This window comes from Carassius carassius, chromosome 22, assembly GCF_963082965.1.
Source record: "Carassius carassius chromosome 22, fCarCar2.1, whole genome shotgun sequence".
In the NCBI taxonomy this organism is placed as follows: domain Eukaryota; kingdom Metazoa; phylum Chordata; class Actinopteri; order Cypriniformes; family Cyprinidae; genus Carassius; species Carassius carassius.
The window spans coordinates 13,952,361-13,965,962 of NC_081776.1; the positions used below are offsets into that span (position 1 = coordinate 13,952,361).

Genomic DNA, 13,602 nt, shown 5'->3' on the forward strand with positions numbered 1-13,602 from the left:
ATTTAAAACATTATAACCACTTTTCTATAGCTTGCGCTAACTGTTGAACGCGGAAACTGTTCCTGGCAGATGACGTTAGGACCCACTGCCATTATAAAGCTTTGGAGAGCCAGAACAATTTTTTTATATTACTCCGAATGGATCCGTCTGAAAAAAGAAATTCACAAACATCTAGGATGTATTGAGGGTGAGTAAATCATGGGCTTATTTTCTATTTTAGGTGAGCTATCCCTTTAATGATTTATATTGAATCATCACACCGCAGTGTTTTTGCCTTAAATATTAAATATAATTTATTATACAAATATTTTCTGACACACTTTTGTGAGTTGTTTTACATAAAGGTGAGATGTAATTTTCTTACCTGTAAAATAATCACTATTTTTAAATATATATTTATGTAATCATTCATATATTTTGGTATTATGTAATGATGTTCATGCTTTTTTTAAGTGTGACTTAAGTAACCAAATACTTTTTAGGGCAAATACTCCATAAATGGCCCCACCCAGACCAAATTGATGAAAAACCATCACAGTTATGATGTTGTGACCTACGTCTACATACTAATGCATTTTAGGTATTTAGCAACTGTTTTTGAAATCCTGACTCACATTGATGAAACAAAAGAGTCTTTATCACATAGTTTAAAGCTTTTGTCATGTTTTTTTTTTTTTACTATGAAGTGATGTTAATTCAGTCATCATTCTAGTAGTGGCATCTGCTCTCACTCAGTTTCGACTTTGGGAACATTAAGTACACGTAGCACAAACATTTCTGTCATTTCACCCCTCCAGCTGTCTCTCCCTCTTTTACACCCTCTCTCACACTTTTTCTGTCTCTCACTTCCTCACCACACCTCCAGGGCAAGGATAAAGAATACAAGGTGACTATAACACACCCTCAAACTCTCCTGCATGTCCTTATGGAGGATCCGACATGCTTGTCCCACTTTTTTCCCATCGGTGGCCCTTTGAAACCCTAAACTTCCTCATCCTTTGGTGCTTACCCTTTAGAAAACAAATCTTTATATCTTCTTTTGAGGATGCACACAAATTAAGAACATCTTTTTGCTCAAGTTGCAGTCATTACTGGTGATGTATTCATGTTATAAAGATGCAATTGTGCATGTTTTACTCTTAGTCAGCTGTTCTAGTTCACAGTTATTTTACAGATTTATTACCTCCTAACACTAGCGGGCTGTTGTTTATTCTCATTTAGGGTGTGCGTTAAGTCAAGAGCACTTGAGGTAAACAGCTGTTTGAAAAATAACACTGGTATTTTGTGCAGCAGTTATGGCTACTTTTCCTCGAGCTGCCCTGGACTCTTGTAATGAGAGTATTCATAAATACAAATCACCTCTTTATTTATGCGCCCATTAATTATTCATCTGCATAATTGAGGCAGTGTGGTCTCTAGATCCAAGCAGTCTGAAAATGCAGCTTAAAGATGAAAGACAGTGAGAAAGCAAACTAAAAAAGAAAGTGAGTGAGACAAGGTTGTGAAACAATATATTCATAGCAGGGCTTAACAATAAGGATACATCATGAGAGAGTTATCCTATGAAATATATATATATATATGATATAGTGATATTAGCTACAAGAGTCAGAGCTAAAAAATTAAATCAAAAACCCTTATTTTTGAGCACACTGATCTCGAATGAAGTAGGCATAGACATAAACATAGACTTCCTGTTATGTGGAATTATCTAGTTCCATACTGACAGACACAGCCTCCATGAATCATTCAGAGCTAATAAAATGAACAATGAATAAATGATGCCGCTGTGTCTGAATATTCTGGTCCAGCGGTATACGTTTCAGTCAATGGTAACAGTAAGTGTGTTTTGTCCATAGGTGGCTGATTCCATCCCCGCCCAGGTCAGTGTGGCCTTTTGCCTCTGATAACCTTACCCCCATAACTTCAACCCCTCTTCCCCCTTAAATCCGAAGCATTTCCATAGAAACGTTTGCATGCCACCAACACACCCCAAGTCACTCTGACTGACAGTATGTTTCTGCTGCTTAATTATTTCTGCTTCGCAATTATACGAGCAAGCCTCCCAAAATTTTACAATCAACCATATTTTTAACCTTTATCTTTAGCTTACCAAAAATCATCCATATGGCGTCTTTATCTAAATAATAACACTTTATAAAACTGTCACTATTTAATATAATTTAGTATTTAATTCTGGATTGTATGGATTCTGTGTGTATATATATATATATATATATATATATATATATATATATATACACAAAAGGAAATGACATAAGGAATATTTCGGGCTACATAAAACATGTAATTGGTTACCGCAGAAGATAACTTATCCTGAAAAGTTTGTGAAAAAATAAATGGTGACAGAAATGCCCTTACCTTGGAAATCTTGTTGTATATTGTATAGACTGTCATTGTAAGTGCATTTCTGTACACACTTTTTTTCCTTGATTTTACCTTGTACTTTTTCCTTGGAAGGTAAATTATTTTCTGTGGTAATTGATAGAATTTAAACAGAAATTAATGAAATTTGTTATAATTGTTACTGGAATATCTGGAGTTAGTACAAATACATAATTCTCCCAGGCTATGAATCTTATTAATCCATTTCTTCTGCCTGACCACAGAATAATTTGAAATGATTGTTGTCTGGCTATATTAATTATATTGATTTGTGTTGTTTACTTACAGTTGCGGAGCTCCTTTAAGCAGGCCTTCAGCAAGAAAAAGACCAACAAGCCCCAATCACCTCATGATGAGTTTGAAGAGATGACTGACTCCTCTCTCCCTTCTTCACCCAAACTACAACACACCGACAGACAGACCAGCACCACCCAACCACCGCGCACATCACCGTCCTCCACAGAGTGAGTAAAGAGACGCATATATACAGTATTAGACACCTCTATGAAATGAGGGACATGCATAAACATTTGCATACTTATGTTTTTATATACTCTGTTTTTATTTCAATCACAAACCTCATAATGGACCACAAAACATCCAAAAAATAAATCATTATTTTTCATCAGTAACTTCCACTTACTGTATTGTTTAGTGAATCTATTGAATATTTTGTTAAGATTCTTTTTTCTTTTTCTTTTTTACATGATCTTTTGCTTTCTTTCTTTTTTTGACAATCCTTTTTATATTTCATCCTTTCTCTTAATCATATCTGTATTATGTCCCTGTTCCTCAAATCCATGTGTCTTTAGAAAGTGTTTTTGCGATAGCAAGTCCTCCCCTATTTGGATGCCAAAGAAAAAGTCAAACGGTCATGTGGTCTACAAGCACAGATCTCGGTAACAGGCACAGTGTGGCATGCTGGGAAGGGTTGAGAGTGTGGAGTGACTAAAACCACCAAAGCTAGTTAACAAAAGATGTCCCCTCCACCATATTTCAGTCACATTTCACATGAGCATTTTAGAACACAAACTAATTGTAGTGGGAGTACTAAATAATGGAACTTTTGTTAAAAACATTTTTGTAAAAACTAAATAAATATAGTCAAACTCAGGTGTAATATTTTAGAACTAAAATCCAAGATTGCCTGTGTTTGAAAAGTTAATACATTATTATTATTATTATTTTACATATATGTTGCTTTAACTTCATAATTTGCCTGTGCCATGTGCGTGATTTCTAAAGCTAGATTCCATTCAACTCAAAATATTGGAATTTCCAACCTGTAAAAGTCTAGATTGCAAAAATGCAGAAATTCACAACTCTTATTCCATCAAAGTGTGAAGATGTATGATGTCAGTCGAACATGCTGACACCCAAAGAGATTTAGAAAGATAATGCTACAAATTTACTTTTAAGCATGTTCTTACTTATAAATCATTTTTCAAACATACAACCATGTTTCAGAGATATCAAGAACAAAAATCTGTCCAACATTGAATGGAATGCAGTAAACACTCCCCATAAATATATAAAGCCTAGAGTGTGAATATATGTGCATCAAGTGTTTATGTAAATATTCTGACCACGTCTAATTCTCCAGGAGTTTGTTGTGTATTAAACCCGCCTGAGTTTTGTAGCTCTCTTGGAAATGTAACAGTGTTGTGACTCCCTCCTCCCTGTATGGTGTGTGTTTGTGCAGATTGTGTGAATGTACAGAGGCCGAGGCAGAGATTATCCTCCAGCTGAAGAACGAGCTGAGAGAGAAGGAGCTGAAGCTGACTGATATCAGACTGGAGGCGTTAAGCTCCGCCCACCACCTTGACCAGATACGAGAAGCCATGAACCGCATGCAGGTACGCACACACACACACGCACACACACACGTATACATGCTGACTCACTCCAGAGTGCTGCAACATAATATACATGCCTTATGAATTCTTATACAGTGTTTTTGTGCAATGCAGTGATCTATAAAAATCTGAGTGAGATTTTGTAATGTTTTTAAAAGAAGGATTCTTTCACAAATAGAAAGTAAAAAAAAAATATATATATATATATATCTTGATAAAATGATAGATATATTTAATGTGTCATTGCTGAATAAAGGTATTAGTTTCTTTAACAAAAATCTTACTGACCTCAAGAGATTGAACAGTAGTGTATATAAAAAAAAAAAAAAAATATATATATATATATATATATATATATATATATATATATATTCTGGAAAAGTATACTCTTGGGATCCACACAAAACAGTCAAACAGTAGCAGAGATTGTTAAGAAGTTTGTGGTGTCCTGCATACTTTTTTGAAAGAGCCAGAGAGAGTTGATTTGTTTAAGAAACTGTTTGCTGGGGAACACTTATGTTACAATATGTACATAAATTAAAGCGGTAACAGAGTGTTTGAATGACTAAGATCAGAGAAATGGTTGATAAAAGGGCTAAATTGCTCTAATTCCAAGACGGAGTTGTTCATATTCTTGAAGTATGTGTCTGAGCTTCTCCTTTGCATCAGTTTACTGAAAAATCGTTTAGAAACTTCGACAACAGACACCAAGTCTTAATCTACTTACCATTTCACAGAAGCGTGTTTCACTCAGTTTTGAAAAGGGAAATTAGTTGTTTTTTTGTACTTATTACCCTTCTTAACCTTACCAGATGTGGATTTGTGAATTTTAGTCACAATATTGTGTGTGAATTGCATGAGTGTTTCTGTTCAGTAAGGCCAATGTACATAAATTGGTCAAAACCATCATTGTAGTGTTATCGGTTTTGTTTTGTTTTTACATGCAGAATGAAATTGAGCTGCTGAAGGCAGAGAACGACAGACTGAAGTCTAGCGGCAACACCACACCCGCTGCCACGCCTGTTAAAACAGCCCGTCCCCCTTCAGAAACCTCCAGCACGTCCTCCTCATCCTCACGGCAATCTCTGGGGCTGTCGCTGAACAACCTCAACATCACAGACACCATTATGTCAGGTCAGAATTTGCTTCGTGATTTCAGTGTGGCGCTATTTAGGTCTAACAATGTGTATGCACCATCGAAGTTTCGTTCTAGCCTTGTTTTGGATGATTCTGTAAAGCCTTTGGATGTCCTTTTAATGTTATTCTGTTATGAAAGTAACGAGAATGCCAGTATGATAGCAACAATTACATTAGTTTTATACTTAGCATGGTCAAATATAAAAGTATATACATTATCCAACATGGATATTTACAGTATACAAGCTAATATACCTCATATAATGCAACAAAAGTACGATATAACAGGTTTCAGATTGACACTAATCGTATTATTAGTAGTGGATGATAAAATCGTTGACAGAATCCAAATGGGTCACATTAATGGAGCCATATCTAGGAATCAAAATATTATAGAGACTTAGGGATGGACTCTTTGCACTTTGGCTAGCAAGCAACCACCTTTCAACCTTCAAAAACACCCTATAACCGCATAGCAGTGCTTAAACAAAAAAAAACATAAATTCAACCAGAATACTTTAGAAAACACATAGCAATGGCATCACAACCATCTGCCACTCCCAAGGCAGCATCAAGGCAGTGACTTTTTATAAGTGCAAGTACAACTCGTATTTAAAAAACTGTCAAAATCTAGTGTAGAAGCCAGATTAGACTTTATTACTATAAATGGGCTGTTTTTTATGCCTCAGCGTTTTGGTGATACATGATAAAAGAGTGCTGCATTAGTGTTCTCTTGTGAGACATGCTTCTATTTGGCATATAAGGTCACATTTAAAAGCATTACATGCAAACCTCATATATATAATCTTCTCGTTGTGACTGTCCGTGTAGATATTTTTTGAACTGATGATTTAGTTTTCCACCAGTGTGCAGTGTAGATTTGCATATGGCTGTATTATTGATGATTCTAGTGTGGCGATGATGAAAACCCCCTGGCATGTGGAAGACCATTACACAGCTGTGCAGGAAGAGAATGAACGCAGCGAAGAGTGAAATGGCCTCTTTTCTGTAAGCGAGGATTTGAACGCCGAGCCTATGGCCACGTCTCGGGATGCGTTGGCGAATACTCGCTTGCGCTCCGACTAATTAAAAATAGTGACTTTTGTGCTCTCTCAGGACTTTGGGCTGCTTAATTGATGGAGAGATGTGTGGAGGAGCACTAGAGTGTGGACGGACGTGCAGTGGAAGGACGTTATCACCCCTCTGCAGAACAGCGTGCCAGACGAATACAAAATGCCTCCCTCCCGCCCATTCACCAACCCTTTCGCACTCGGCCCATCAAAGCCGCACTCCTCCACTCACAGTCTTCTTCCTGTATTCAAAGCCTTGTTACAACCAAACAGCTCAGCCCCACAGAAAGCAAAGCTTAAAGCATTTTGTGTTTAACTACAGTCAAAGCTGAACATTAGTGTTGTCGCATACCGAATTTGTCAGCGCTGAAAAAGTTCTGCTCCCCCACAGTTAATGACTCGTTTGGCGATAAGTCTTTTGAGTTGTTCAGGCTTTGATATTTTTTGTCACGAAGTGAGTTTGAAGTTTGCGTTTGTGTGCACAGATATTCTGCTCGATGATGGCTATGAGGGCAATCTACGCAAAGAGGGCAGGAGTGTCCGTATAGTGGTCACCATCAACAGCGACTCCAACAAAACCAAGGTATACAGAGATTTTAACTAGTCTTTTGAATTCCATCAGCTGTTTTGAAGTGAAACTACTAGTAAACAGTACCTTACATGCATCATATCATATCTTCTCATCATCTTAGGCTGTGCAGAAGAAGGCGTATCTGATTGGCTCCATTGGCGTCAGCGGCAAGACTAAGTGGGATGTGTTGGACGGTGTAATAAGACGCTTGTTAAAGGTGCCAGTTTAGCCTCTTGCAAAATAAGACGCATGTTTCAGTTGCCATATTTCATGGTCTAACAGATTCATTTTTGCTTGCATTTAGGAGTATGTGTTCCGGGTGGACCCATTGACCAGTTTGGGCCTGAATTCGGATAGTATAGTGTGCTATAGGATGGGGGATGTGGTCCGATCTCATGCCTCCGAGGTTCCTGAACTGTTGCCTTGTGGGTATTTGGTGGGTGACAACAATGTCATCACAGTCAGTCTCAAAGGTGAGGAAGGTTTTTGTAGAGTCCATAACAGAGGTCAAATGTGCGGCAAAGATTTGAAAATGTCTTTTTGTTTATGAAGGTGTGAAGGAGGGTAGCATTGATGACTTGGTGTTTGACACACTGATTCCTAAACCCATCATTCAACGCTACTTAAACCTGCTGATGGAGCACCGTAGAATTATCTTGTCTGGTCCTAGTGGAACCGGTAAATCCTACCTAGCCACTAAACTAGCTTACTACATCATCTCCAAGACTGGTCAAGTAGTGACAGACACTAACCTGGCTCGCTTCAATGTGGACCAGAAATCCAGCAAGGTACATATTTCAAGTCCGGGGAGGGGTCTAAATAAATAATTTTAAGGTGTGCTGCTTTAATGAAGGTTTTCTATACATTTCCCTTATCTGCCATTGGTTGAACCAACATATAATCCCACCTCAAACTAACACAATCGATCAATGTTGCTGATATGTTAGTTATTTAATAGGAATTAAGTAGGTCTTCAGTAGATGTGTAACACTTCATGTGCTTTGTGTTTGCTGTAAGCAGGATCTTCGGCAATACCTCTCAAGCCTGGCTGAGCAATGCAACACAGAAGAGTGTGAGATCGAGCTGCCCTCTGTAGTTATTCTGGATAATCTCCATCATATTGGCTCCCTTAGTGACATCTTTAATGGATTCCTCAACTGCAAATATCACAAATGGTGATTATGCCAATTTTGAGAACTTTTTTTTATTTGGCTTAATTCAATCAGGTACGAGGGACCTGCTGTATTGTCAACATTCAAAACTCTGTGGTCAATTTAAATAAAACATTTTAAGAAGACATTTATAATGTTTCGAAAGATAAGAGATTTCTATTTCAAATAAATGCTGCTGTTTTGAACTGTTTGAAATGTAGCATGGTTTCCACAAAAATATTAAGCATTACAACTGTTTGCAACATTGATAATTATCTAAATGTTTCTAAAGCACCAAATTAACATTCATATTAGCATATAGCAAGGTTTTAGACAACAGCTACTACCTTATAAAAATAAAATGGACACGCATTTTTAACAATTTAAAATTGATTTGAAATGAAAAAAGATTATTTTATTAGTTTTAGCTTAATTTGTCATATACGAGAACTGCATTGCATCATAGCTTGTTTTAACCATGTATTTAAGCTTTATTGACCATTCAGCATCCAATACTGGAACCACAGTATGCCATCCAGTTTTGTTGATTTTTCTTGTGTATCAAACTGATTGATTATACATAAATTACATCTGATTCTGTGCAACTGTCCCTTCCACAGCCCGTACGTCATAGGAACTATGAACCAGGGTGTTTCCTCTTCTCCAAACTTGGAGTTGCATCATAACTTCAGGTACTTTAGTCAGATATTTTACATGTGGATGTAGCACATGGTTGTGAACAAGACAAAACAGCATGTGATGATTGTTATTACAGCCTCTCGCCACATGGGGGCCATAAGTGATCATATTTTACATTTGTCACTTAACAAGCATACATACATGCACAGTACAAAAACAAACACACACTGAACTTTCCAGTGATGTTCTCCAGTGTAATATCAGACCATCATCCCTTCAGGTGGGTGCTCTGTGCTAATCATACTGAGCCAGTGAAGGGCTTCCTGGGCCGATTCCTGAGAAGGAAGCTGATTGAAACTGAGATCGATAAAAACATGCGCAGTAACGACCTCATCAAAATCATCGACTGGATCCCTAAAACCTGGCAACACCTCAATTCCTTCCTAGAGGCTCACAGCTCCTCAGACGTCACTATCGGTAATACACACAACACACAAGCCACATTTGATATGGTTTTTCTGCACAGAACAGAGGTGAGTTATTTGTTCCTGTCACTTCTAGGTCCTCGGCTGTTCTTGTCCTGTCCGATGGATGCAGACGGTTCACGTGTGTGGTTTACCGACCTGTGGAACTATTCTGTAGTGCCATATCTGCTGGAAGCAGTACGAGAAGGACTGCAGGTATACATGCAATCACACACAATCATGTATTATGTTTTTGTTTTTTCTCACAGTTTGTAGCTAAAACTTTTTGCTATCTACTTGACTCATTGTTCCAGCTGTATGGAAAGCGGGCAGCATGGGAGGACCCGTCCAAGTGGGTGATTGACACCTACCCCTGGAGCTCCGCCTCCCTGCAGCATGAAGGCCAGTCACTGCTGCAGCTGCGGCCGGAGGATGTGGGCTATGATGGCTACAGCTCCTCTAAAGACGGAGCCGCCTCCAAACAAGTGTCTCAGAGCGACACTGAGGGAGACCCACTGGTAAACATAGCTTCATAAAACTTAGTTCATTAAGGTAATACACTACCGTTCAAAAATTTGGGAAATAGCAATATTGTGAAATATTACTCCATCACTGCAGTCTTCAGTGTCACATGATCCTTCAGAAATCATTTCAATATGCTGATTTTCGTCTCAGAAAACATGTATTATTATGTTAAGTATTAAAACAAAAATTGAAAATGTGTAATATTATACAATGTCTTTACTATTACGTTTGATACATTAAATGTGTCCTTGGTAAATAAAAGCACTGATTTCTTACCCCAATCTTTCAATGGTAGTGTATACTGTACTGTACGTTATAATATGCCAAGAGATAAAGTCTTGCTAAATGCTAACTCTTTTTCTAAATAGACTAAAACTAGAGGGCAGAAATAGTTTATACGGTAACAGTTTCTATGAAGCCTGTATTTATAATGCATTATAAGGGTATTCTTGAGGCATTTTAATAAATGAATGATGCATTATAAAAAAAACGTACTGTATAATATGTTGTATCAACTCATAAATAATCATAACAACAATTATAATACATCATAATACTTATGCATTTGTGGTTATACGTTTAAGAGTATGATTATTTATAACACACATTGAACACCATATTAAATATACTTCATTTACAGTATAATGGACAGTATCATATCTTGACATTGATTATTTAAGATCTGCACGGTATCTTACTACAGCTTGTGAGTGGTTAAGATGTTGAGTTGTTATTTGAGTGTTTCCTGTGGAGCTAATGTTAATTAATTGATGTGAGTTTAATACTCCAACTGAAAAAAAATTCAATGTTTTATATGGTTACATTTTATTAAGATGGTCGCTTTAATCAATCGACTATAAGCAACTTTGCAAGAACATGACAACTAACTCTCATTAGAGTATTAGTATGTTCAAGAATGGTAGAATCTAGAATGGTAGAATAAGTTGCAATGATACTTATAGTCAGTTTATCTGATGGTTGACCATCAATATAGAGTTTTAGCATATATTTACAGTAGCAGACATACTAATACGCCAAATGACCGCTAGTTGACATGTAGTTTCAGGGTTACTTATCAACAGCTGTCTAAAGGGTACCATTAAAATAATCAAACTGATATAACAATAAAAAATAGTTCAAAGTAAATATGTCATATTACAAAGTCATCTGATATCTGATCTTATGGCTGTTTGAGAGATTTATTATAATTATTATTATTACTACTACTACTTATAAGTGGTCTTTGCTTTAAGTAAAGTAGCATATGAAAAATGGCAATATATGAGACGTATAATACATTATAACTATAAGAAGTATAATCCATTGTAAAAGTGTATGCAATGTGTTCATTGTGTTTTACATCAACATATTCTTAAAAGCTATAACCATTAACCAATATATTTGGTTAACTGTTCTTATGAATATTCATGAGAGAATACAACAAATTATAAGGATTTTTATAATGCATTATGCATTTATTATAATGCCTTAAGAATACCATTATAATGTATTATCAATACGGGCTTCATTGAAAGTGTTACCGAAGAAAACTTCCGAATAGTTTAAAAACGGAGCAAAGGGCCCACAGGACTTGTGCTTATGAAACAGGCTTATGATTCGCCTGACGCCTCCAGTGGTGATAGGATGCAGAGTCCAGGATATGGGGAATTAAAAAGTGTGTGTGTCTGTGTGCGTGTGTGTGTGCGTGTGTGTGTGCGTGTGCGTGTGCGTGTGTGTGTGCGTGTGCGTGTGCGTGTGTGTGTGTGTGTGTGTGTGTGTGCGTGTGTGTGTGTGTGTGTGTGTGTGTGAGAGAGAGAGAGAGAGAGAGAGAAAGAGAGAGTCAAAACAGATTCAGCCCTCCCTCTCCTACATCACTGGACATCACTGTAACATAAGAATCAGAATATGAATGCTATGATATCAATGTCCTCTAGGTGGCACCACTTAGATATTAAATATAGATTTAGCACAAGAAGTGGGATTTATGAATCATGACACTAACGCAGAACAAATGTCTTAAATCATACAGAAAACCATTTGTGTGTAACTTGTTGTATTAAGTGAAATTGAACAGTTTACGTGAGAATAGACTTTTACACAGAAATGTGTTCTGCTAGCTTTTCATGAATAAGGCCCAGTGTCAAAAATAAATTTTTAACACATTTTATTTTATTTTTTTGTTGTTGTACAAATATATTTTAGTGCTCATTTCATTAGAGTAATATCTTAATAATGACTTTGGCTCCCTGAGGTCAATGGTGTGCTTTGCCAACAGGCTTTTAAACAAATATTATTGCGCTGTCTCATCTTGCTATCTCCTCTCATTTCTTTTTTTTCTGAGAACAGACGTTCAGAGATTATAAGGTGACAGAACTGCTGTTGTTTGTTTAAATATCAGCGATTACTTTGTTCTAGTTTAGTCTCATAGCGCTTGTGTTTATAGATTAAAGGATTTGAATGTCGTATTGTTTCTGTCTATTGTCTCTTTGTGTGAGCGCTAAGGTACAAACATTTTGTCTGTTTGTGTTTGATCCATGTTTGTGTGTTTGGTCTGTCTTTGTCTGTGTGTTAAACTACAGTGTTTAAATGGCCATTGATGTGAATTTGTGAATGAGTTTTTTTGTAAACACCATTAGTTTCAAGCTTTGTGAGTGTTTTTGAACATCACTAGTGTGTTTGTGTGAGTTCATGTGCTGTACTATTGAAGTAGTGTGTTGTTTGTTTAGCACAGACTAGCGTGGGGGAATGTTACATTTCAAAGTAACTTATTACATTGCAGTGTGACTACTTCTAAACATTTTGGCTAAATGTGTTTCTGTTTATTTTCACCGTCACTGACTGACTGTTTTTTTTTTCCAGAACAACAGAACAAGTCTTGGCTATTATTTCTTTCTTAAATAGTCGGCAACTATTTGTTACTTGTAACCCTGACACTGACTGTTACCTCAGCATGCTCTGTTGAGTAACATCTTCCACATTGCAAACACATATTTTTCCTTCTCTGTCCATTAGATGAATATGCTGATGAGGCTTCAGGAAGCTGCTAACTACTCCAGCGCCCAGAGCTGTGACAGCGACAGCGCCAGTCACCACGACGACCTGCTGGACTCCTCATTGGAGTCTGCCCTCTAAGCCCCGCCCCATTAGAAGAAGAAACCTTCTGATTGGTTTAAAAACAGAGCAAAGGGCCCAGAGGACTTGTGCTTATGAAACAGGCTTATGAAACGCCTGACGCCTCGGGTGGGAAAATGAAGCAGAGTCCAGGATATGTTGAATGAAAAGGTACTGGTGGCGCACACGACACTGGCGATAAAGCATGTGTGCCCACATAATAAAAAGAAACAACTGGAATTTCAATTTGTTGGAGGCGATACATTAGTTAAAAATGTTTACAGAGGCGAGAGTTTCTTTTAAATTCACTGAGGTGTAAAAACATAAAGGGCAACATTCTGAATTCTGACCTCAGTTAATAAACTGGTGCTGCCGTGGTGCCAAAACCAACATGTGGTTTACACTCATCTTGCCAGCACCATTCAGGAAACACGTCTAGCCAACAAGCACAAATGTGCAATGTGTCATTACCGCTACTGTGAAATCATACGCAAATTCGCAAATCACTCCACTTGTTCCACTGCCAAGCGTATAGTGACCTACTGCATCCCTGCACCACTGACTGCAGCTTACACACCGTTCCATGCAGTAGTCTTTCGTTGGACCCCACGGCCGTGTGCGTAGTTCTTTCTCTTCTCAACAGGCACAAGTCAACTGCATGTAGGAGAGTGT

General features: G+C 37.4%; 1 protein-coding gene across 6 annotated transcripts in view; it reads left to right on the forward strand.

Moving 5' to 3' along the window:
- LOC132099008 (neuron navigator 3-like) overlaps nt 1-13,059 on the forward strand; it is a 333,516-nt gene extending 320,457 nt beyond the window's left edge. For 3 of the 6 annotated variants that reach the window (XM_059505367.1, XM_059505363.1, XM_059505368.1), the window contains 15 exons: nt 866-886; nt 1,860-1,883; nt 2,695-2,870; nt 4,109-4,262; nt 5,210-5,396; nt 6,955-7,052; nt 7,162-7,257; nt 7,345-7,513; nt 7,593-7,828; nt 8,061-8,215; nt 8,812-8,883; nt 9,111-9,307; nt 9,392-9,510; nt 9,609-9,812; nt 12,832-13,059. In XM_059505367.1, coding sequence (XP_059361350.1) covers nt 866-886; nt 1,860-1,883; nt 2,695-2,870; nt 4,109-4,262; nt 5,210-5,396; nt 6,955-7,052; nt 7,162-7,257; nt 7,345-7,513; nt 7,593-7,828; nt 8,061-8,215; nt 8,812-8,883; nt 9,111-9,307; nt 9,392-9,510; nt 9,609-9,812; nt 12,832-12,951 — 2,028 coding nt within the window. In that variant the 3' untranslated portion in view covers nt 12,952-13,059. The remainder of the gene's footprint in view (nt 1-865; nt 887-1,859; nt 1,884-2,694; nt 2,871-4,108; nt 4,263-5,209; nt 5,397-6,954; nt 7,053-7,161; nt 7,258-7,344; nt 7,514-7,592; nt 7,829-8,060; nt 8,216-8,811; nt 8,884-9,110; nt 9,308-9,391; nt 9,511-9,608; nt 9,813-12,831) is intronic. The other 3 variants (XM_059505364.1, XM_059505365.1, XM_059505366.1) reach the window with 2 other exon arrangements.
- The last annotated feature ends 543 nt before the right edge of the window (nt 13,060-13,602 follow it).